Here is a 25,320-nt window from a genome sequence, read left to right on the forward strand (position 1 = left end):
CAATTCTCTGGGATGATCACTTCACCCATCCCCCCCACCGTGTGGCTAACAGCGGGGAACATCTCTGTTCAGCCGAGCAGGAACGAGCACCTCTGAATGTCCCCTTAATAAAATCACCCCATTTCAACCAGGTGACCATGAATGATATCAATCTCCTGAGGATAACAAAGAGAGAGAAGGAATGGATGTTGTCTGCATGCCAGCAACCACCGGGACCATACGCTGCCATGCTTTGTTATGCAGTGATTCCAGATACATGCTACTGGCCTGCCGTGGTAAAGTGTCCTACCATGGCGGATGGGATAATGCAGCCCTCCCCAGAAACCTTTTGCAAAGGCTTTGGGTGGGAGTACATGAAGGAGAGCTTTCTGGAGATGTCCCTGGAGGATTTCCGCTCCATCCCCATACACGTTAACAGACTTTTCCAGTAGCTGTACTGGCCGCGATTGCCAGGGCAAATTAATCATTAATCATTAAACACGCTTGCTTTTAAACCATGTGTAATATTTACAAAGGTACACTCACCAGAGGTCCCTTGTGTGCCCTCAGGGTCTGGGAGCACGCCTTGGGTGAGTTCGGGGGCTACTGGTTCCAGGTCCAGGGTGATAAACATATCCTGGCTGTTGGGGAAACCGGTTTCTCCGCTTCCTTGCTGTGAGCTATCTTCATTGTCTTCATCATCATCCTCCTCGTACCCCAAACCCGCTTCCCTGTTGCGTGATTCTCCATTGACGGAGTCAAAGCACACGGTTAGGGTAGTGGTGGCTGCACCCCCTAGCATGGCATGCAGCTCCGCGTAGAAGCGGCATGTCTGCGGCTTTGCCCTGGACCTTCCATTTGCCTCTCTGGCTTTGTGGTAAGCTTGCCTTAGCTCCTTAATTTTCACGTGACACTGTTGTGCGTCCCTGTTATGGCCTCTGTCCTTCATGGCCTTTGAGACTTTTTCTAATATTTTGCCATTTCGTTTACTGCTACGGAGTTCAGCTAGCACTGATTCGTCTCACCGTATGGCGAGCAGATCCCGTACCTCCCGTTCGGTCTATGCTGGAGCTCTTTGCGACCTTGGGACTCCATCATGGTTACCTGTGCTGATGAGCTCTGCATGGTCACCTGTGCTCTCCACGCTGGGCAAACAGGAAATGAAATTCAAAAGTTCGCTGGGCTTTTCCTGTCTACCTGGTCAGTGCATCTCAGTTGAGAGTGCTGTCCAGAGCGGTCACAATGAAGCACTGTGGGATCGCTCCCAGAGGCCAATACCGTCGAATTCCGTCCACACTACCCCAATTCCGACCCGCAAAGGCCGATTTCAGCGCTAATCCCCTCATCGGAGGTGGAGTAAAGAAACCGGTTTAAAGGGCCCTTTAAGTTGGAAAAAAGGGCTTCGTCGTGTGGACGTGTCCAGGCTTAATTCGATTTAACGCTGCTAAATTCAACCTAAACTCGTAGTGTAGACCAGGCCTTTGTGTGAAGACAAACTCCTACAGGCTCTGTGGCTCATTAGCTATTCCCCATTAGTGCTAATATCCCAGATGAATTTATTAAATTTAAGTTCTAACCTTTTTGGAGTTTTCACATGCAGGGTCTTCCACTCTCTTGACATACAGGCAAAATCTCTCACCCTCTGTTTTTCAACTATTCATACGTGGCCTCACACCTTGTTACACCCAAGCAATTTTAACCCATGTATTGGCCAGTCAGATTTCTTCTTTTATCCAAGCCATGTCTGAAATATATGTAATGAAACATGATGAAATAATAACCAAATTGTATAGCAAATCCTAACCATTCTCCAGATAATGTCACTCTGTATTAAATCTCCTCATGACTTGCCTTTGAACCTGAAAGAGTACAAGGCAGAAACGACTGTATTAATAGGTCTGTTTATGCATTTTTAATGTATTCAGTTCATTGTGGATTGATTCATTAATGTTAAATGTGGTTCTAAATATGGATGGGCCTGAGGATTTTTTGTTTTGAAGCCTTTGATGGAAGTCTAATGTGTAGGACGGCCTTTTGCATTAATACCAGTTTCATTCACATTTTCTTTCCCTCTCTTTCAGGAGCTATTGTGACAATCTTGGCTACCATCCTTTAAGTGCTGCTGACTTTGGAAAGATCATGAAAAATGTCTTTCCAAATATGAAGGCCCGCCGTCTGGGCACAAGAGGCAAATCAAAATATCCTTTGCTAGAATACTTTTCAGTAATCTCTTCTGCGCTTGCTTGAAGAACATCTGTTGTTGTAGCTCAACTACCAGCTAAATTTAGAAGTAAAATTAAATCAAGAAATGAAAACAATTTCCCCAAAGTGCTTTGTAGAATACTTGGAAATTTGTTAATCTTCTGTTGTTAAGATGTAGGACAAGTCTTCAGAAATTTTGTATCTGTTTGAGTTTATCTGATTCTAAATGTTTAGTTGTTCCTATAGTTATTTACCTTGAAAAATAAAAAGATGGGTCTTAGATAAAACAACTTGCATTAGATCCATGCAATACCTTTTATGCCGTAATAACACAAGTAAGGAGAATTATGATCTTAACTTCCTCGTTCTGTAATGTGAGAAATTAAGATGAAGCCATTGATGCCTCTTAAGCCATATTAAATTGTTGTTTAAAATTGCCACCCCTCATCCCACAGAAATGCTCAGGCTATAAAGCACTTTTTTTTGAGGGGGAGAGGAAGGTTAATTGTTTGAAAGAGGACAGGAATGAACTGGATGTCAGTGAGGAAGGAGTTCCGCATGCAAGAATCCACGAAAGCAATAACACAATTAACTGGTGACCTCAGATGTAACTTGGGATACCTGAAAGGATGATGTCAGAGCACAAATAGGTATCTCTACTATAGACAGGGCTATGCACAGCTAAAGGCATTAAAAAAGCCAATAGGCCCAACCTTATGTCACCCCATCACTTAACAGGCAGTGTGAAGAACTCAGGTCAAGCATAATATGAAAAAGTTTGCTCAAGCCAGTGAGGAAACATTGTGCTGCATTATCATCATGAGCAAGCAATGAACAAGCCCTGCCAGGAAGGAATTGCAGTATTAAACCTAAAGGCCATGAGGACATGTGTTGGTGTTCTGAGTTTGTCTGACATAAGTAAGGGAGCAGCATGTATAGATTGTGTAACTGAAACACCTCTATTCCAGCTCTAACAAGGTAAGGTGTTCCTGGAAAAACTGGTTGAAAACTACATCAAGTTATTTTTAATCTTGCACATTATCTCTGAACAAGTCCACTCAGTAAGCAGAGACATGAAGGCAGTGAGAACTTGTATCTGTCAGGAAGAATTTTGTCTCCCTAAAGCTGAGGACCAGTCTGTGTATTATGTATCGTTACATATGATGAAAGATGTGCTGATCACCTCAAATCAGGTGGACCTCTGATGCATCCAGCTAGCAAAGTCAGCCAATCATTCTTCCACATCTAAGATTGAGCATTCGGACTCCATGAGGCAACAGATATGTAACTATAATTTGCATGCCCATGTCTTTAGAAATGAGATCATGAGAAGGCCTCATAAATGTTGAGGCACATGGGAGATCGATCTCTGGAGGGTATGACATTTCACATTCCTCACTGGTGATCTACAGTTTTCTGTCACCACAGATTGACTCTTGTCCTCTTAAGGTCTGTACGACTTGAAACACTGGATGGTACTGGCATATTGTCTATCTATGAAAGGCATGCATTGCATGCCCAAGGACCAGCTCTGCCTGTAGGACAATTCTATCCAGCCCCCGAACACTCATGGAACACGCATTTACATTTTTAATGGTGAGAGTATTTAACCATTGGAACAATTTACCAAGGGTCATGGTGGATTCTCCATCGCTGACCATTTTAAAATCAAGATTGGATGTTTTTCTACAAGATCTGCTCTAGCAATTATTTTGCGAAAGGTTGAGGGCCTGTGCTATACAGCAGGTCAGACTAGATCAGTGGTTTTCAAACTTTTTTTCTGGGGACCCAGTTGAAGAAAATTGTTGATTCCCGCGACCCAACAGAGCTGGGGACAAGGAGTTTGGGGTGTGGGAGGGTCTCAGGGCTGAGGTGGGGGGTGAGGACTGCGGGGTGGGGCTAGGAATGAGGGGTTCAGGGTGTGGGAGGATGCTCTGGGCTGGGGCAGGGGGTTGGGGTATGGGAGGGGGTTGGGGCTCTGGGCTTGGGGGTGCAGGCTCTAGGGTGGAGTCGGGGATGAAGGGTTTGGGGTGCAGGAAGGGGTTTCGGGTGGGGGGGGCTCAGGGCTGGGGCAGGGGATTGGGTCGCGGGGTTGGGGTGCAGACTTATGTCTGGCAGCTCCCGGTCAGCGGCGCAGCCATGGTGCAGAGGCAGGCTTCCCTCCTGTCCTGGCACCGCGGACCAGGCTGCGCCCCGGAAGCGGCCAGCAACGAGTCCAGCTCCTAGGCGGCGGTGCGCAAGCAGCTCCACTGTGGTCTCCCTGCCTAGAAGCCGGACCTGTTGCTGGCTGCTTCCGGGGCACAGCGCGGTGTTGGAACAGGTAGGCACTAGCCTGCCTTAGCTGGGCAGCACCATTGACAGGACTTTTAACATCCCAGTTGGCACTGCTGATCAGAGCCACTAGGATCCCTGGGTGCTGAGCAAGGCGAGCCAAAGCCTTACATGCCACCAGCCAGTACTGGGTCGTGACCCGAACTTTGAAAAACACTGGACTAGATTATCACAGTGGACCCTTCTGGCCTTGGAATCTGTGAATCTGTTAAAGGAGAGACTTCCATGCTTAGTTGGTAGCAGTTAACTATATATGCCCTCTAGTTTAGAGAATCGGTGTTTCATGTAATAGGAAATCAGAAAATTATGAATAAGACAAATCATTCTCTTATCAACTCAGGATGATAAAATATGGCCTTATCTTGTAAAGAGTTGTTAATCTACCAGAGAGAGGCATAAAGAGAACCAATGGCTGGAAGTTAAAACCAGGCAAATTCAAATTAGAAATAAGACACAAATTTTTAACAAGGAGGGTGATTAACCATTGGGACCACCTACCCAGGGAAGTGGTGAATTCTCCATCTCTTGAGGTCTTCAAATTCAGATTGGATGCCTTACTGGGTACCCAAACACAGGTACTTGGGTTCAATACAGGGGTAACTAGTTGAAATTCTTTGGCCTGTGTGATGCAGGAGGTCAAACTACATGATCTAATGATCCCCTTTGGCCTTTAAATCCATGAAACATACCGAGGGCCTGCAAATTACAGCATTTAGGCAGACTGCTGTGCTCACATGGAACCCCACTGACTTCATTTGGACTCCATGGGGGTACAGGACTCTACCCATGCAGATGACAGTGCAGGACTGGGGTCCATAATTTACACTGTTTTGATTCCTGGCTTAATGTAAAGGATTTTTTAATGTAATGCCAATAAGTGTGGGGCCTGCATTTTGCTTTTGCTTATAAAGTCCATAATGGGAAAGCAGAAGAGTGTTTGAAAACATGTGCCATTTTGTTACAAACCAAGGAGCAGAGAATCTTTAGACCTTAATTTATGATCACATATTGCTACAGTGGACTGAGGAAGAAAGCTTTTGTGCATATGCCAACACTGCCCAACCTTGGCTTCCATAAAACTGGAGATGGGGTACAGTATCTACATATGTATTTGTGCAAACTAACTTTTACCATATTTTCTTTTAATATTTAACATTATTGAAACAAAAAACATTTCATAAGAAGTATGCAGCTAAAGAGCTGTGCAGTTTAAAAATATATAGGATTTTTTTTTACAAAACTCTCATATCCCAAAACAAGCCTAGTTGGATTTGCTTTAAACTTAAGTAACAATTGGAATGCTATTAATAAAAATGATGATCTAATTTAGCAGCTCTTCACAGTGTCACCACCTACAAATTATTTGTTAAATTCATAATTCTCTGTGTATTTTTGCCTTCACTATAAAAAACCCAAAAGATCACTGTTAGAAAGGGAGCAGGAGTCACAGTGACGCAAACATCTTCCAGATAACAGGTGGCATGCTAAATTGGTAGGCTCAGAAGAAAAGTAGCGAAACACTAAAAATGCTTTGCTAATTTTAGTTTGGCTTTTCATGCAAGAAGCATTGGATTGTGCGTAGTGAAAGTACTGGAATTACTCATGCAATATTCTTCCAGAACTGCAGTAGTAACGTAACATAATGTCCCTGCTTGTGCACAAGCGGTAGGAAAATATTGATGTGTTTCATCTTGGATAATACTGATATAGATGTAGAATGTATAGATTTTTTTTGAATTAAGTAAATGAGTTCCATTTCTGTATCATTTGCTCTAGGGTTGTCATTGCTTTTTAATAACTAAGCTTTGCTTTTTCTTTGCATTAGTTGGATGGGTCAGATCCATCAGGGCAGCTACAAAGTGCTGATGAGGAAGTTGTGTCGGCCGCCTGTCGACTTGTGTGCGAATGGGCCCAGAAAGTCCTAAGCCAGCCATTTGATTCAGTCTTGGAATTAGCTCGTTTCCTTGTCAAAAGTCACTACATCGGCACCAAATCAATGGCAGCTTTAACAGTAATGGCAGGGGCGCCAGCAGGTAATGGGTTAACTCTTATTTCTGAACCTCTGGGATGGGTGATCTCTTATTTCAGAAGAAAATTAATGCATTTTGTGTAATGATGACTTTTTAAATGTAAATAGGAAGAACTGGGGAGACTGGGTGATCCAGAAGGAATAGCAGTTGGATACAGAATTTGCCATCTGTTGGATGTCACTTGTTGGAATGTGGCCCAGTTGAGGAGTGGCTGAAAGATATGTTAGTCTGATGACCATTAGGTGAAATGAGTTAGTAGTGTGAGTCCAGTCCCTGATGAATAAGCATCCACATCACTAACACCCTGGTTCCATAAAGCTCCCATACCTTATGCATGTCCTGAATAGGGATGGATTTAAACAAATATTAAAGTGCTTTGACTGAATCAGTCTAAATTGCTGACTTGGTTCCCGTTTTGGCTGGCTGAGCATGGAGGCCTAGGGTTTGAAGTTGCAAAGCCCTGTAGTGGACTTGGAGGGCTGGAAAGGGGAAGCTTGAATTGCCATTGCCTGTATTGTGCCTATTCTGTGACTTTTGTTTCCCAGACTGTTAAACTGGCTCCTTTCACCAGTGCTATAAGAGGGGAAAGTTAATATGACTATTTTGGCTGCAGTTGGGATTTTTATGTTTGTTAGTTGTAAGGAAAGGGAGTGGGGGATGTCGAGTAAAATATTGTCACATCTGGTTGGAGCAGTTTACTACCTGGGAAGAGAGAGAAGCCTTTACATAAACTATGGTTTACATTCACTGGGATTATTCCGTGGGGACTGTGGAACCCTGATTGCTGCTCCAAAAGAACTACTACGCTGGAATCCAGCATCTGAACAGTAGAGAAAGGAGGTGAAGGGAGGAATATTTGGCTACATTAATGTTAATTGTGACATTACACATGGTACAATCTGGAGTGATGGACAGATGTGTCCCCTCAGTTCTTCAACCTGGGATGCCTTTTACACTGCTTCACTGTGAGAGCAACCACTCCTGGTTTGCCCACACGCAGCCTCCAGCATGTAAATTGCTCATATTCTTTGAGTGCTGTAGCCAGCCACTCCTGAATTATATTACAGAGCAACACCAGCAAATTCCCAGTCCCAGACTTGTCCCCAGAAATGTGCATCTTGTATTGCCCAGTACCCTCCTTAACAGTGCAAGCTCATAGAAAGTCCACCATTTTATTAATAGAAAATGATAGGCACAAATCTTGTTATCTCAAAGAGAGTTTCCCAATAGGGTGGCCAACTTTCTAATTGCTGACAACCAGACCCCCCCCCCCAGCCCCGCCACCTGCTTCACCTCTTCCCCCAAGGCCCCACCCTTGCTCTGCCTCTTCCCTTGAGGCCCCGCCCCCCATCGCTCACTGCTCATCACCCTCCCCCTTCTTTGTAGCTGGATCCTCTTCACCTCCATCCCTGCCCCCCTGAGCTGGACTCCCTCTGTTCTGGAGCTGCAGCCTGATACCGGGCCTGCCTGCCTGCCTGCCCACGAGATGCAGGTAGGAGGTGGCCCCAGCTGAGCAGTGGCTAGCATGGGTTGATAACCTGTGCATCTCTCCCGCCCCTCCCCCCACCCGCCCGCAATAACTGGACTTTTAGTGTCCAATCAGTACATCTGACCAGACACTGCCAGGCCCCCTTTCTAACTGGACTTTCCAGTGGAAAACTGGGCACCTGGCAACCTTATTCCCCAAATACTTCAATCCAAACACTGGCTTAGATAAAACAATAAAACAAATTAATTAACTACAGAAAGATAGATTTTAAGTGTTTACAAGTAATGAGGCATAAAAGTCAGAATTTGGTTACAAGAAAATAAGAGGTAAAACGCAACTAATAGCTAAAGTTAATTCAAAGTAAAATGTCTCTCTCACCACATGATTTTGTACTCTTACTGGCTGGATGCATTTCAGCCAGGAACCCTCCCCCAATCCAATGCTCCTTGCCTTGTCTTTCAAGCATTGTGGATATTGTGGGCAGAGAGAAAGGGAGTAGAGATAATCTGAGGAGTTTGCTCCCCTTTTTTTGTAACAATTCTCAATGAAGAGAATTATCTTCTGCTGGGGTTCAGGTGACAGAGAGTCTGTGGGACGGGAACTTCCAGCTGTTTCTTTGCCAACGTGTAAATTTTTCACTCACAGCCTTCTACTTGCCACAGAATGGCTGCTTAACCAAGTGATAGTCCATTTGATTATGCTGACACCTGGCTAGCCTTTTGTCTCTGGAAAACTGGTTTGAAACTGTTTCCCTAGACTTGGAACATGTATTATACAGTATTAACTTTACATGCAATGTAGGAAAATATTTTACCAGGGCAATAATGTTCAGCAGATTGTGAGTTTTCAAATGATACCTCACAGGCATACTTTGTACAAAATTTATCATAGTCTTGTAAAAAGGATGAACATAAGGATACAGATGTCACAAGCATCTGAACAGTAGAGAAAGGAGATGAAGTGAGGAATATTTGGCTACATTAATTGTTACTAAAAGAATTCAGGGTGGCCTCTCTCAAATCCATTTCCCCAGTCTCCAGAAACTGGTTATGAATTCACAGTCTCATGGAGAGAGGAGGTAAATCCCTGTCACCTGAGGCATTTTACAATCAGGATATAGCACTCTAGTTCATCGTAGCCATTCGAGTTGGCATCCATTTCACAGGTGTTTGCAGAGTTTGTATGTAGAATTAAAGAACATCTGTTCCCTTTCTGTACAGGACAATTGCCAGAATACTGGTGGCTCTTTGAAAGCAACATATAGGGAGAATGCATATCAAATCGATTACAGATTTTTTAAAAGGATTTTTCAATTTAAACTAAATACATTTTTCCTTTAAAATGTAAAATGTTAAAAGTTGCATTTGAAATCATGATAATCTATGTTAAGGCCTAAATTTACTATTATATATTAAAATAATTTAAATAAATAAAAAGCGGCATCAAAGGGTGTTGCTTTTTTAATTGTACACAGAAGGTCAACGCAAGCTTTATAAATAGGTCACGTCATGCATTGCATGAAGTATCTGTGTTATTTTCAGTCTTACAGTGGAGCACGTTACTTACATTTTTCCAAATGTAAGTATTTTCAGTTTCTGTTGTGCAAAAAAGCTTTTGACTTAATTACTTTTTATTTCATTTAAGTAGTAGGTGCACAGAGAATATTTTCTTCATTTGGTCTAGTTCATTCAAATTTGAGAAACCAATTGGGAGTTGAAAAAGTTGTTCCTCTTTCAGATTATGAATAAAAACCAGGATGAGATCTACTAATTCTAAAAACTTTAAGGAAATAGGGCTAGATTTTCAAAGGTATTTAGACTATAGACACCCATCTGTATCTTTAGGCACCTAAATACATTTGAAAATCTGACCCATGGTGACCAGAAACAACCCGTCAATTCACTAACTACACCGTTAATATTTCCTTTGTTTAATAAATCAGTTAGTTTTAAATGCAAAACATGTTTTGATAAACTTAATTTTTTTTCTTATGTATCCAGTGCTTAAGGTAGTATAATTTAACTAATAAAAAACATTTTAAAATGCTGGTTTTGTACATTTTTAATTGAATTCCAGCTTCAATCCAAATGCAGTTTAAAACCAATTCTGAGTATAAAGTTATCTAGTAAATAAAGAAATACTTTATTCACCACAAAAAAAAGTAAAAAGAGTCTGAATAAATGTATGTTGAGGCATATGATTTCTTAAATAAATGTGTATGTGCAAATATAGTGTTAAGGCTATATTGGTTGCAAATCAATGTTTTAATGGTTATACCAACCAAGGGAAATCAACCTTTCTTTAGGAAAATAACTAAAAAGTACAAATGCAAAACAAGATTACAACCAGTAAAGGTTGCTGATTTAAATTAGGATTAAAATCAGTGCTTTAAATCAGTTTGATTGAAAGTGCACCCTGCTGCGTATCAGCACTTGGATGGTGAAATGACTATCCCTTCCAGACTGGCCCCAGATGGGCTCTCAAAGCACTTGAGACAGGGTGGATAAAAATCAATGATTTTTTTTAAAAAATCAAAAAAATCTGATTTTTTTTTTATTTAAATTGGATTTTGAGGAAAAAACCTATCTAAAGATAGTTTTAATTAAGATACATTATAGCTCAAAGATATCTCATTGTGGAATAGGGATTATAAATTCTAATTATAATAATATATGGAGATATACCTATCTCATAGAGCTGGAAGGGACCCCAAAAGGTCATCAAGTCCAGCCCCCACCTTCACTAGCAGGACCAAGTACTGATTTTGCCCCAGATCCCTAAGTAGCCCCCTTAAGGATTGAACTCACAACCCTGGGTTTAGCAGGCCAATGCTCAAACCACTGAGCTATCCCTCCCCCCCAAACATATAGAGACCCCACCCCCATAGAGACAGAGAACTCCCCTAATGGGCTCAGCTATATAGAATAATAGATTATCAGGGTTGGATGGGAGGTCCAACCCTGATAATCTAGGGAGGACCAATCCCAGACAGATTTTTACCCCAGATCTCTAAATGGCCCCCTCAAGGATTGAACTCACAACCCTGGGTTTAGCAGACCAGTGTGCAAACCACTGAGCTATCCCTCCCCCCGGTAATAGTCTGAGACAATATATTCTTGTAATGTTTAAGAAAAGTTTTGTAAATGAGATCAATAGTTCATGGATTAGGGACCCAATTTTATGAGGTTTCAAGGTCTTCTGTATAGATTATTTAGGTTAATCTTTCTATCTACCCAATGGGACTCAGTGCTCAGTCTAGAAGATACCATCAGAGATGCTTAGTTTTGAAGTTCTCAAACTGTGGATTTGTGTCTCCAGAGATAACATGCTTGTTAACAGCAAAAATGTTTTTTAAATAAATAATATATAGAGATGAGAAATAGGCCTCAACCCTATTGTCCCTCTGCAAATTTGTGTACACAGAGTCAATCCCTTACCTCTCTCTAAAAGTGCAAAGTTTCAAAAAGTTCAATGAATAGAAGATTGTTGGTGACGGAATAGATCTGGACAAGGAAAAGAAGTCTGGAGATAAATGTGAGAAGGGAGGGACAGGCAGTAGAAACAAAAGTGAAACTGTTTGAGCAGCATATTCCAGAAGTCTTGAGGTCTTTCTGAGTGTAGCCTTCATTGATTTGAGATCTACCATACCATTCTTTCACCAGAAGGGAAAACCTATAATGGCAGCAGGCCGTAAAAGAGACCCAGTTTGGGAATATTTTAATGAAGTTCCTCTACCTGTGGGTAAGACAGGCATGCGTGAAAAATGCAAACAGTGCAACAAAGAAATGCAAGGCCTGGTTGCCCGAATGAAACAACATCATGAGAAGTGTTCCTTCTCAGGAGGAAGCTGCATTGAAGATGATGAAAGGAACATGTCTGAACATGCAGGATCTTCAGGTTGGCAAACTTTTTCATTTCATACTTCTTTCTTAAGGACTGCCTGTCTTCCTTTTGGACTATTCTTGAATTCTCATGTTTGAGCAAAAAATATAGTTGTTACTCTATGGTACTATCATTTTAGATGCAGTTGTGATAAAAATGAATAGCTGAAATAGGCATATCTTCCTTTTACAATTTCACCTTTAAAGTATTATTGAGTGTCACTGAATTCAATGAGTAATACTAAATGAGCAGTATGGTAATAATAATTAAATAACTGCATTGACTTGTTTTGTTTAGGAGACTCCATCCTCAACATACAGGATTCTGAAGACAATCCACCTTCGAGATCACCATCATTTTCTATAGTTTCAGAGTTATCTGCCAATGATAGTGTTTCAGTCACATCATGTATGTCACATAGCCACAGTATATCACCTGTAGCAAAAAGGGAAAAAAATCTCCATCATCCAGAAACAGCCATAGATAAGTTTGTGATAAGAACCAGCAGATTACAAAAAGAGGTAATTGATGAAAAAAATTGCCTGGTTTGTTTATGCAACAAACTCTCCTTTCCGTATGCTTGAGAACCCACACTTCATTAACATAGCTCAGTCATTAAGACCAGGATACAGTCCACTCAACAGAGCAGATGTTGCAAGCAAATTGTTGGATAAAGGGTATGAAAGAGAAATTGAGCAGTGTGCAAAAAGTCTAGAGGGTGAAATTGTTAATTTGAGTCTTGATGGGTGGAGCAATGTCCACAATGATCCTGTTGTATTCGCTTGTGTGACAACAGAAGAAGGGAATGTCTTCCTTACAGAAACAATTGATACATCAGGAAATGCACACACAGCAGAATACTTACAAGAAGTAGCAGTAAAAGCTATAACAAACTGAAAAAAAATTCTAATGTCTAGTACGCAGCTTGGTCACAGACAACGCTGCAAATGTATCTAATGAGAAGAAATTATTTAGAAGAGAGTCCCAAGCTAATAATATACGGTTGCAGTGCTCATTTAATGCACCTCCTAGCCAAAGACTTCAGTGTTCCAGAAATAAAAAATAATGCTGTTGAAATTGCAGAATACTTCCCTAACAAACACTTTGCAGCAGCTGCTCTGGAAAAAGTGGGAGAAACCAACGAATTCTCCCACAAGACATGATATGGAACTCAGTAGTGGACTGTTTTGAGCACTATATCAAAAACTGGCCTAATCTGATGACAGTTTGTGAACAAAATTGTGAAAAAATAGATGGCACTGTCACAGTCAAAGTTCTCAGCATTGGGCTTAAGAGAAATGTTGAACACATGCTGAGTACCCTGAAGCCTGTTTCTGTAGCCTTGAACAAAATGCAGGGAAATAGCTGTTTTATTGCTGACGCAGTTGAAATTTGGAAGGAACTGAGTGAGATGTTAAAAAGAGAAATATGCAATAACAGAGTTAAATGACAAGCATTAAAAAAACAAATGGGACAAGCACTATCTCCAGCTCATTTTCTTGCAAATATTCTCAATACTACCAGGTACCAGAGTCAAACCTTAACTGCTGAAGAAGAGGAGTTGGCTATGACATGGACATGCAGCAGTCATCCCTCCATAATGCCAACTATAATAAACTTCAGAGCTAAGTGTGAACCATTCAAGAAATACATGTTTGCTGATGTTTTAAAGAAAGTCACACCATTGAACTGGTGATGGAAGTCACTTAAGCACTTGGATTCAGAAACTGTTGAAGTGATAATCTCACTTTTAACAGCAGTAGCTTCTTCTGCTGGTGTACAAAGAATATTTTCTTCCTTGGGACTAATTCATTCCAAATTGAGAAATCGTTTGGGACCTGAAAAAGCAGGAAAGCTTGTTTTTCTTTTCCAGATTATGAACAAACAGGAAAATGAAGGTGAAGACGACTGAGTTAGCTGCAGAAGCCAATACTTTAAGTTTCTCACGTTGACCTGGCTGACATAGTCGATTTAATTTTTTTTTTTAATATTTCATTTAACTTTTTTTGTTAAAATATTATATGTTTGCTGTTGAAGAAAAAAATCCAGAATACATAACGTTGTTGTTTTAGTTAAATAAAACAATTTAAATGTCTGTCTGGTGATGTTCTCCTCCTAACACAGCATGGCAAGAAAATTCTCCAAATACACCTCTACCCCGATATAACGCAACCCGATATAACACGAATTCGGATATAACACCGTAAAGCAACGCTCCGGGGTGGCTGGGCTGCGCACTCCGGCGGATCAAAGCAAGTTCGATATAACGCGGTTTCACCTATAACGCAATAAGATTTTTTGGCTCCCGAGGACAGCATTGTATCGGGGTAGAGGTGTATTAATGATTAGCCTCTTGATTGGAGATAGTTCACCTCCCAGTGACTTCATAAATATCTGCTTCAGTTATCTTTGGTAAATGAAATAACCAAACAATCATTCATTTTCTGATATAGCTGTAAAACTAATCTGAAAAGTTTTCAAAATAAATCACTTTAAAAATGTATAGTGTGTACCTTCTAAAATGAAACCTACATCTATCTCTGAGTTGTGAAGAATGTGTGTATTAAGGTTATAACAACCAACAAAAATGCACTTTTATGTAGAAATCCATGATTAAATCGAGTCTTCCTGACTAGTGATTTAAATCATGATTTAAATAAATTTGATTTAAATCAAATCCATTCTGACTTGAGAGCATTCAGAACTTGAAGCATATGATCAATGACATTAAAATCAAGGGGACTATTCATATGCTTAAATGTAGGCATGTGCTTACATACTTTGTTGGAGCAGGGCTGTAGTAGCACAGTGACAACACTTCAGAAATGCATATAAATCGATTTAGTGTGAATTTTCTGTTAGGTGACTTTATCTCAGCTCTTATTTAATTTTCTTTCAACAACTGATGTTCTCAGGGCCAATCTTGATGCATGTCGGGTGCAAACTGTCCTGAAATGTTTGCTCTGGTTCAGGTAACATAAGTAGGTCATCAGGTGTCAGCATCAACAATACTAAAAATAGAGCTTGTGGAGGCGAGGTGGATGGGCTTCTGCTGGTGCAAGTTTGTGACATTGTGCAACTCTCCCAAGTATGTTATCTTATTTAGCTTTTCATTTATGATTAAGGAGCTACAATAAATACTCCATCGTTAAGGTTAAAAGACAATTTACATGTAGGAACATAGGAATTGCCATACTGAAACAGTCCTTTGATACATTTAGTCTGGTATCCTATCTCCAAGAATGGCCAAAGCCCAGTGGTTTACACGAAGGTGCAAGAAACTTCCCACTCCTTAATAGATCGAGACTGGCTTAAGCCATGAAGCATGAGGTTTACTATCTCTTCCAAAATTTATAATAGCACTAACTATTATAGCTCTGGATATTCTTGTTATCCATATAAATGTCCAGTCCCTTTATGAATCTTACTGAGTGTTTTGTCTCAAAGATATCTTGTAGCCGTGAGTTCCAGTGCTTAATAACGTGTAATTATTTGTGTAAAAAAAATTTCTTCATGTTCCTTCATCATTTTCAAAGACTCCCTGTAGTCTTAAACTTCCTGTTATTATTAACAGGCGATCAGAGAATACTTGTTTGGTATGGAAGGTTTGAAGTAAATTGCTGAAGTACAAAACGCTGTTCTTGAGCTATAAGGGGAAAATTATGATTTCTTGTGCATCAAAACTTGTTCTCACTGTGTGTTTGTGTCTCAAAAAACATCTGGCCTGAGAAGTTCTCAATAGTTCTATTAAGTATCAGTGTAAACTTGTGCATGCTACCCAGGTAGCCCTCTTGGCTACGAAGAGAGCCTTCGGAATGTAAAAAGGGTGGTTGACTACGATGATCATTTGTTTAAATAAATAAAATGGGAAAAATCACAGATTAATCTCCCCTCCCCTGCAAAATTCTGGCTCATCCCCTTTTTCAGTCACTGGCATCTGGGGTTCATAATTAGAGTTCCTAGCTCATAATTAGAGTTTCCTACTCCTGATGGCCCTTATCTGTTCCTTGTCCATCTCCAGGGCTGGTACATGGCAGTGCAAATCTCCACCCCCTTCATACTGCCCCTCAGATATGTGTTCTTAGCTTCAGCAGCTCTGCCAACAGTGCCACCACAAGAAAATCATAAATGACCCTTCACCCTGTACTTCAGCCAAGGAAACTTCTTTCCATCCCTTCTAGATGAGATGGTAATCCAAGGGAGTGAGTGGATCATTCTTGCAAGCACTCGTGAGGGCTCATGAGGATACTCCAGAAGCTCTCTCCCTCTCTGCTGTCCTTAGAAGCTGATAGTTCTCGCACACCTCACTGTCCATGGTGTGGGCACCAAACCTCTTCCTCCTCCCTCTTCGGAACCAAACTACCTTTGCTTTTTTTGCAGAGAACAGTTTGTCTATAGTGCAGATTGGAGAGAGTGCACAATTGCGTGCATTCCCATAGTTGTTCTTCCCCTTCAACATTCAGCCCAGGTCACTCAAGATGTGGACAATTCAGTTCTTAAGTGAAAAAGGAATTGAGAGGTGAAGGCTGTAACATGCTGCAGCATTCCTAGTGTTATTCAAACCTAGTGACTGCTGCTCCCAAGTGAGATGTCTAGGAGGCACTTTCTGAGCACATGATGTATGTTGCAGGCCATTTGGCCTAAAATTATGTATCTAGAGAACCATAATTAAGAGTTGTCTCATGTACAGCTTTTAAACACCTGTGATGTGGAAAGGAAACAGTGTTAGAACCCATTTACACAGGCATCATTTTAAGAACATGCTAGTCCTGGAACTGTTACTAAACTTTCTGAAGATCAAGGTTGTAACATGATTTGGTTACAGGTTAAAATGTGGATTAGTCCTGACTACACAGGTAAAAACAGTTGCCTGGAGGCTTTGCTGTTTGTCTCTGACTTTCAGGGACATTGTTTCCAGAGAGATCTTTTCTCAGTCTTCTGTATCTCCATCTCCCCTTCTGCATTCAATTGTCTTTTCAGTTTTTCACTGTCTCCGTGTTGTGTCTCCCACCCTTCCATGCACTAGTAGCATTATTAAGCACTTCTAGCATTACCTATTACATGCTAATATCGCTTCTACACTTGTACTGCAACTGGTATTCGACACTGTATACTGCTGGACTCTCCCCAGACTGTCCAAGCGGATTTAAATGCTGTACAATCTGTTCAGCACTTCTTGTCCATGGCACAACCTTGTGTTTTGGAATGTGTAATTTATAAAAGTGCTATAAACATTAACAACAAAAAACAGATTGAAGATGTTTAAAAAGTATATTCACTGCCATCTACTGACAATTATGTGAAGGACACACTGTCCGTATTGTGTTAACTTGGATACTGCAAATTGGGATTTCCAGAAACAATGCTGATGCAAAATACTTGAGCAACAACATAAGCATATCCAGCTTGCCCAGCACCAAGGGGTTTTATCATCAGTATTAGAAATAAATTTAATCAGTAAATAACTATTCCAAGTACAAAACCCCTCATGAATGTTTTCATTGTGTGTGTATGTGCGCACGCATGCGCACATGTTGCCATGTATATAGGTTTAGAAATATCACACAACATACATGGCATAAGTCACTTTTGTTCTTTTCGCTTTCAGGAATAAAAGGGATCCCTCAACCCTCTGCTTTTATACCCACGGCTGAAAGTAATTCTTTTCAGCCTCAAGTGAAAACTCTCCCATCACCAGTTGATGCCAAGCAGCAGCTACAGCGTAAGATCCAGAAGAAGCAACAGGAACAGAAACTGCAGTCTCCTTTGCCGGGAGAGTCTCCAGCAAAGAAAACAGAGGGAGCTACAGCCAATGGAGTAACAAGTATTTCTAATGGAAGTCCTGCAATCTTGTCTCCTCAACCTATCGGTATCGTAGTGGCAGCTGTACCCAGCCCCATACCGGTAATGTGCTCCAACAGTTTTCAACCCAGACAACCTTATAAAACTGCTTTTCTCTATTTTATATTTATTTAAGCAAATAGAAAGTTATCACAGACTAATGGCTTCCTGTTGCTATATGAACGTTGAGAGAGAGATGCAGTGACCCTTCTTTTCCTGTTCCAGGGACTTTTTCTCTTATTCCAAATAAGTGACAAAGCCAAAAATGTAATAATTTTGTCTGATGGATGTGGATGTAGTAGAATGACACCTATACAGCATCGGCCACGTTCATCGTGAGTCATTGACAGTGGCACTTAAACCAGGAATAATTTGGGTTTTAAATGGGAATCATTATACCTTTAGGGCAAAATTTACCTGAGTTCTGAAGACTGTACAAGGCCCTATGCATTGCTTAAGCCCTTCATATGGTATGTAAATGTGGCTTCATTAGTCCAGAGGGCTTTGTACTGGCATCAGTTTAACCTTTATTAGAATATCTATGCTGTACAGACTTGTTTGTTTTGGCTGAACAAAAGCTGACTTTTGTCTTTATTGTATATTTTGATAGCTAAGTTTCTGCCTGAATAATGTTTGATTTGTGTTTTATTCACTGGTGGAAGTTTAAAAATTTAATGTTTGAAGATCTCTTCCTCTCTCTATCTATCTTCAATCAACACTCCAAGCCCTGCATCTGAATCATAGAAATGTAGGGCTGGAAGGGACCTGGACATGTCCATGAATGCCCCTTCGTTCTGCAAAAGTGCACTTAAAATAGGGCCTCAATTTTACAAGAATCAAGCCCCAAGTCTCTAGTGCAGATTTTAGTTATGTGGATTATTATTTGTATTTCCATAGTGCCTAGGAGCCCTTGTCATGGACCAGTTAGGTTAGGCAATTTGGGTTAGGCAACCAGGATTATTTGTTCTGTTCTGATTTTTTGCTGGCCTTAGTACTCAACTGTATTGTCTTTCATCCTTTCCCCAGGAATTTGGGGAAGAGGTGGGCTAGGGATAGTGAGGCCTTGTTGCTTTGTCATTATACCTGCTCTCGTGATCTTATGTGTAAGTTGTGGGGCAGTGGGCCATTGAGGTGGAAGAGCAGCTTTACTGTATGTTTTGAGTATTTACTGTGACAGTCTGCAAGGAGACTATATCTCTTTGGGATTGTCCATGATGGTGGTGATGTGAGTGTTAGTATTCTGGAAGAGCAACTAGAGTGTAGGATGGGTGCCTGTTTGCAGTTTTATATATAAATAAGAGTGCAGCATCCTTTTAATCCTTAGGATGTGGCACTCTGACTCCCCATTAATCTAACTTTATCCATTAGATTATGTAGGGCATGCATACTTTTGTTTAAATTGTGTGTCCTTTTTCTCCACATACAGGTACCGAGGACCAGACAGCTGGTGACATCTCCAAGTCCCATGGGCTCCTCTGATGGCAAGGTTCTTCCGCTCAATGTTCAGGTGGTCACTCAGCACATGCAGTCAGTCAAGCAGTCACCAAAGACTCCTCAGAATGTTCCAGCCAGTCCAGTTGGTGACCGTTCCGCCCGGCATCGTTACCCACAGATCTTACCTAAGCCAGCAAACACCAGTGCTCTCACCATCCGCTCGCCTACTACGGTGCTTTTCACCAGTAGCCCAATCAAGACAGTTGTGCCAGCTCCACATGTAAATTCCTTAAACGTGGTAAAAATGACAGCAATATCTCTTGCCCCTAGCAGCAGTAGTGTACCCGTCAAACACACTACTTCACTGAACAGCAGTACAGGAGCAATGGAAGAATCGAGAACTGTTCCTCAGATTAAAAATGGGTCTGTTGTTTCACTTCAGTCTCCAGGATCCAAGACAAGCAGTGTTGTAGCTACACCTGCAGTTGAGATCAAAATGGAACCAGAAGCATTACTGGATGAGAACCCAATACAGTGCCAAGAGAATTCTGATGTGTCTAAAGCTATAAAAGGAGCACCGGGCCTGCCTGCTGCTCAGAGGAATCATTTTGAGGGTACAACCTTGAAAGCTTCAACTGAGAGCATCAGTGAAGTGAAAACAGTTAAGGGCTGTGATCAGAGAGCTGAAGGAGCAAGGACCAAATATAAAGCCCGACCTAAAGAAATCATACCAGTTTCTTCAGCAGGCAATAATCAAAGCACTCTTACTCTCTCAGTTGCCACTCAAAACTTCTCCAACCCCAGCATCAGTTCACCTCCTAGTGGTGATTCTACTGTTAAAGATAAAACATGCACTAAAAGTCCAAGGAAGCGACTACCTTCTACGCTTCAGGAGTCCCAGGTACCACCTGTAAAGAAACCACTTGTGGGGCAGCTTTCAGCAGGTAGCATGGAAGGTCAAAAAGGAAGCAGTGTTAAGAAGCTTCAGAAGGTTGTATCATTAGCTAGAAATGACAGTACTATAGCACTTGCTCAAGTTCCTAGCAAGGTCACTATAAAAGTAAATTCTACAGCTTCAACACACTTAGTGACAAACTGTCCATTGAATTCCAATGTTATAAATACCAGTGATTCCACTTTGGGACAGCAGCTCACAGCCTCATCTCCAGATATAAAAGTAAAATTGGAAGGAAATTTGTTTATCTTAGAAAATGATTCAAAATCTGATGGCAGCTTTAATCCAAATCCATGGCAGCATATCACTAAAACCTCTGACTTTACATCTGTGAACTCTGAACAGCAGCAAGATATCAGTGTTATGACTATTGCAGGACAGTCTGACTCTAATGATTTACAGGAATCTGTATGGGAGCCAGTGCACTGTGAAGGAATACAACAGGATACATACAGCCAGCAGTTACAGAGCCAGATCCAAGAATCAGCTTTGGGTCAAATACAAGCACAGTCCTCAAATCAGTTACCGTTACCTCTGCAGTCTGAGCTAAAAGAATTCGAACATACAGTCCCTCAGTCAAACGAAAACTTCTTTTCATTTGATGATGACCTTACACAAGACAGCATTGTGGAGGAACTGGTGCTCATGGAGGAGCAAATGTCAATGAACAGTTCTCATCCTTATGGTAGTTGTCTGGGAATGGCACTGCAGAATCAGACAGCAGCTCAAGGAGCTCCAATGTCATCTCATCCAAGCAATACGCACTTCTACCATTCAATCCATAACAATGGCACTCCAATTCACACTCCCACACCTACCCCGACTCCCACACCTACCCCGACTCCGACCCCAACACCCACGTCAGAAATGATTGCTGGATCTCAGAGTGTGTCACGAGAGAGCCCGTGCTCACGACTGGCTCAGACTACTCCTGTAGACAGTGCTCTGGGAAGTAGCCGGCATACACCCATTGGCACACCACATTCAAACTGCAGCAGCAGTGTCCCTCCTAGTCCTGTGGAATGCAGAAATCCTTTTGCATTTACTCCAATAAGCTCCAGTATGGCATACCATGATGCCAGCATTGTCTCGAGTAGCCCTGTGAAACCAATGCAGCGACCTATGGCTACTCACCCTGATAAAACCAAACTTGAGTGGATGAATAACGGGTACAGTGGAGTCACTAATTCATCAGTTTCAAATCATGGCATTCTTCCAAGCTATCAGGAGCTAGTGGAAGACCGTTTCAGGAAACCTCATGCTTTTGCAGTTCCTGGCCAGTCATATCAGTCTCAGTCCCGGCACCATGATACTCACTTTGGTCGTGTGACTCCTGTGTCACCTGTATCACATCAGGGATCCTCTGTAAATAGCACCAACAAGCAGGAAGGCTTTGCTGTTCCTGCTCCTCTTGACAACAAAGGAACAAGTTCCTCTCTCAATAACAGTTTCAGATGCCGGAGTGTAAGCCCTGCTGTCCATCGCCAACGTAATCTTAGTGGAAGCACTGTCTATCCAGTTTCTAATATACCACGCTCTAACTTGACCCCTTTCGGAAGTCCAGTGACACCTGAAGTTCACAATGTGTTCACAAATATTCATGCTGACACTAGTGCCAATAATATAGCTCAAAGGAGTCAGTCAGTCCCTTTGACTGTCATGATGCAGACAGCCTTCCCCTCTCTTCAGAAACAAACAAACACTAAAAAAATAACAAATGTGTTGTTAAGCAAACTTGATTCTGATGGCGATGATGCAGTGAGAGGTTTGGGAATGAACAACATGCCTTCAAATTACACAGCGAGGATGAATCTCACTCAGATTTTAGAAACATCCACCACTTTTCCTAGTGCCAACCCGCAAAATATGATCAATTCCAGCACTTCAGTTTATGAATTCCAAACACCAAGTTACCTCACAAAAAACAGCAGCACCGATCAGATCAGTTTTTCTTCTGGAGATAACCAAGCACAATCAGAAATTGGAGAACAGCAATTAGATTTCAGCAGCACTGTAAAAGACTTTTTAGGGGAGGACAATCTGCAAACCAACCAGCAGCTGGTGAATCAGGTGGTGTCAGATCTCAATAACGTTGCATCTGTCTTTTCCAGCGACATCAGGTTGTCTTCCGACCTCTCAGGCAGCATTAATGATCTGAATACTTTAGATACAAATCTACTGTTTGATCCAGGTCGTCAGCAGGGACAAGACGACGATGCTACACTGGAGGAATTAAAGAATGACCCCTTGTTTCAACAAATCTGCAATGAATCCATTAACTCAATGACTACATCAGGTTTTGAGTGGATGGAGAGTAAGGATCATCCTGCTGTTGAAATGTTGGGTTAAATTTGTTTAATAATATGTATGTAGCACACTGTATCTGAAAGACAGACGTATTGTATTTGTCTTAATGGAAGTGCCTCCTGCAGCAGAAACACTTGCTAAGAATTGTGGCATTTTTAAAAAAAGAGTTTGCTGTACAAGTTGCTTATTCTTCAACTGGGAATAGGCAGTCTTTTCAATTTTAAATAAATTTCTGAAGGCTATTGAAGAGCCAGTATTAGAATTTAAATTTTATAGGGTTCCCACTTAATAGCATTTCTTATTGTAGCAAAAATATATATACAAAGTGATTGAAAACCAGCATTCACAACTTCAGTAGAGGTGTTTGGAGGGTTTTAAATCCAACTTACTTGTTACTAGAGATTCAGTACTTTGTATTGCCTGCTACTTCTGAGGAGATGTTTGATATTGGCCTGTGTTATTCAAGTCAGAAATGTGTGGGACTTGTAGACAAGTAGGCGGTTGATGAGAGGGAGGGGCTACAGCTTGATGAAGGGCATACAAGTGGTGTTGTCATTGAGCATTACCCAGAGCTGCAGTACTGTGGTGAACCATGAGAAATGTCTGTGGCACCATTTACATCTATGATGAAGGGCTAAGATAGGAGAAAATAATGGGAATGATCAAGGAAAGAGAAAAATGCACTAAAATTTTATTTTAAATATATATATTTAGTGTTTTTAGCCATAGATATCCATGACCTCACCTTAATGTTATTTTAGTTTTCACTTTAAATGTTGGGTTTTAATATGAGGTAAAAATGCATGATAAAAAATTCTGAGCACTGAGGCTTAATAAAAGTAGACATATGTATATTAGAAAATGATAGTTACTGTTTTATTATTTATCAGAATTAGAGAAGGTGACATGACATTTGTTTTCTTTTTTCAGTAGAATGGCTGCATGAGCTTATTAAAGTATTATTGTGTTTAAGATTTGTTATTAAACCCATCTGTTCTAACCTAATGGGGGGTAGAGGAAGGTGTTTTTCCTCTTTATTTTTCAGTAGGCTGCCCCTTTCTGTGCCTCCTGGAAAAAAAAGAAGATGATAAAAATGTTCTGATCTTGGCTGATAACTATTAAAAATAACTTCTATAGAGCCATAATGTTACCAGGCACTTTACAAACATGCAGCAAGACACATGAAGTCCTCGGGTAAAATTTTCAAAAGTGCTTATGTCCCATTTTCAAAACTGTCTTGGGTACTAAGGATCCTAAATCTCATTGACAGTCAATAAGATTTAGACTCCTAAGTCATTTAGGTGCTTTAGAAAACTTTAACCCTTGTCATTAAAAGTAAAAGAAGAATTCAAGTATTGTAAAAATCTCTAATGATGAACAGAGAAAGGTACTTAGCCAGCCGAGGCCCTAATGCTACAAAGGGGATCTGCACAGGCAAACTGACTCCCATGTGGAGTGTCACTGAGATGCCAGGCAGACAAATCACTTTGTAGTATTGTTCCTGAAGCTTTGTAAGGGGTTTATTATTTCTCCTATGGACTGATGACATCAGTAGAACTTAAAGCAGTGTCACATTAGAGGTTTGTGAGGTTGTCAGCTCGTGTTGGAGAGAGGCAGAATGCTGCCATCTAGATTTGGCAAACGAGGAAGAGAGGACCAGATTTTCAGCTCTTGAAATGTATTTTGGTAATTTCTTGGTTCTTGAAATGTATTTTGGTAATTTGTGGCATTTCTGCTAATGATCTGAAATCTTCAGTATTTGATTTTAACAGCATTCATTTTCATGGTGCTGCTGCACTAGCACTCCAGATGCTAGTACATCATTGCTTCTCCTGGTCCCTGGGATAAAAGCACTGAACTAAGGCAGCCCCCAGCACGTGAGCTCTTCTGATGAAGGACAAACAGTGGTGCTATGCTGCAGCACCTGATTCCACGGGCAGCAGACCGTAGAGAGAGTTCATGCCCCTCCTCAGACAGACTCCTTTTGTTTTCTTAAGAGAGACTTGCACATTTTTTCCAGCTTGTGGGGGAGGTATTATTATATGGTAAGCTTTGGGTTTGATTATTTCAAAGTTCTGTTGATTTCTACCAATAAATACACATTAGAGCCATTTCCCTTTTTGAAAGAAGTTGCCCAAGGTGGATCTTGAACTGATGTCTTTTGAGATGCTCAGCGCCTTGCAGATTTGATCCTGTATCAAGTGCCAGCACCACTGTGCATATGTTAACCCTGCACTTCCAGCAGGCCTAACATGGGGGGATGACAAGGGACGGCATATACATGGGGGAGCATCTGCACTGGTATTATGGTGTTCTATGTATGTGCATGGCATTCTTCCCTTGCCTCTGTGCTGCTAGCACTGCACAATAGCTCAATACAACTAGTCCCCTCCAAATTCTTGTGTTTTAAGAAATGACTTTTTCTAAATTATGCAGCCATCACCCAAGGTTTTTAAAATATGTGTTTAAAACCATTTTTAAATCAAACGCTATATGGGGGCCTAGCAGAAAGTTTTCCTTTCACTTAATTAGCAGGCAAATAGGAATACTATTTAATCAGTGGATTTAAGGCAAATGTGTGTTTAATTCAATAAGGATTCATTAAATTACCAGGCATAGGGGTAAAACATTTTCATTTCAATAAATGGTGCTAGGCTAGCTCACAGCTTTGTACATTGGTATGTATTAGTTTATTGGTGTTTGTGTGTTTGCTGTTAAAATTAATAATCTGTTAGATCCCTGTTCTTAGTGCTAGTTACTTCTTTACTGTACATTGAGACAGAGCACTACTGCACACCAAAGTATGCAATACCCAAAGGAAAACTCTGTGATTCTAACTAATGGAAGCCTGTCTGTGTCAGATACTCCAA

The 25,320-nt window shown here is 41.1% G+C and overlaps 1 protein-coding gene across 1 annotated transcript in view; it reads left to right on the forward strand.

Moving 5' to 3' along the window:
• The window catches only part of RFX7 (regulatory factor X7), a 105,802-nt gene extending 82,124 nt beyond the window's left edge, over window positions 1-23,678 (forward strand). The window contains exons 5-9 of the mRNA XM_024204913.3: window positions 2,061-2,177; window positions 5,518-5,602; window positions 6,338-6,545; window positions 17,522-17,817; window positions 19,181-23,678. Of these exons, the coding sequence (XP_024060681.2) occupies window positions 2,061-2,177; window positions 5,518-5,602; window positions 6,338-6,545; window positions 17,522-17,817; window positions 19,181-22,492 (4,018 nt within the window). The 3' untranslated portion in view covers window positions 22,493-23,678. The remainder of the gene's footprint in view (window positions 1-2,060; window positions 2,178-5,517; window positions 5,603-6,337; window positions 6,546-17,521; window positions 17,818-19,180) is intronic.
• Window positions 23,679-25,320: the final 1,642 nt, after the last annotated feature.

This window comes from Terrapene carolina, unplaced genomic scaffold (assembly GCF_002925995.2).
Source record: "Terrapene carolina triunguis isolate 2854851 unplaced genomic scaffold, T_m_triunguis-2.0 Scaffold67, whole genome shotgun sequence".
NCBI classification, from domain to species: domain Eukaryota; kingdom Metazoa; phylum Chordata; order Testudines; family Emydidae; genus Terrapene; species Terrapene triunguis.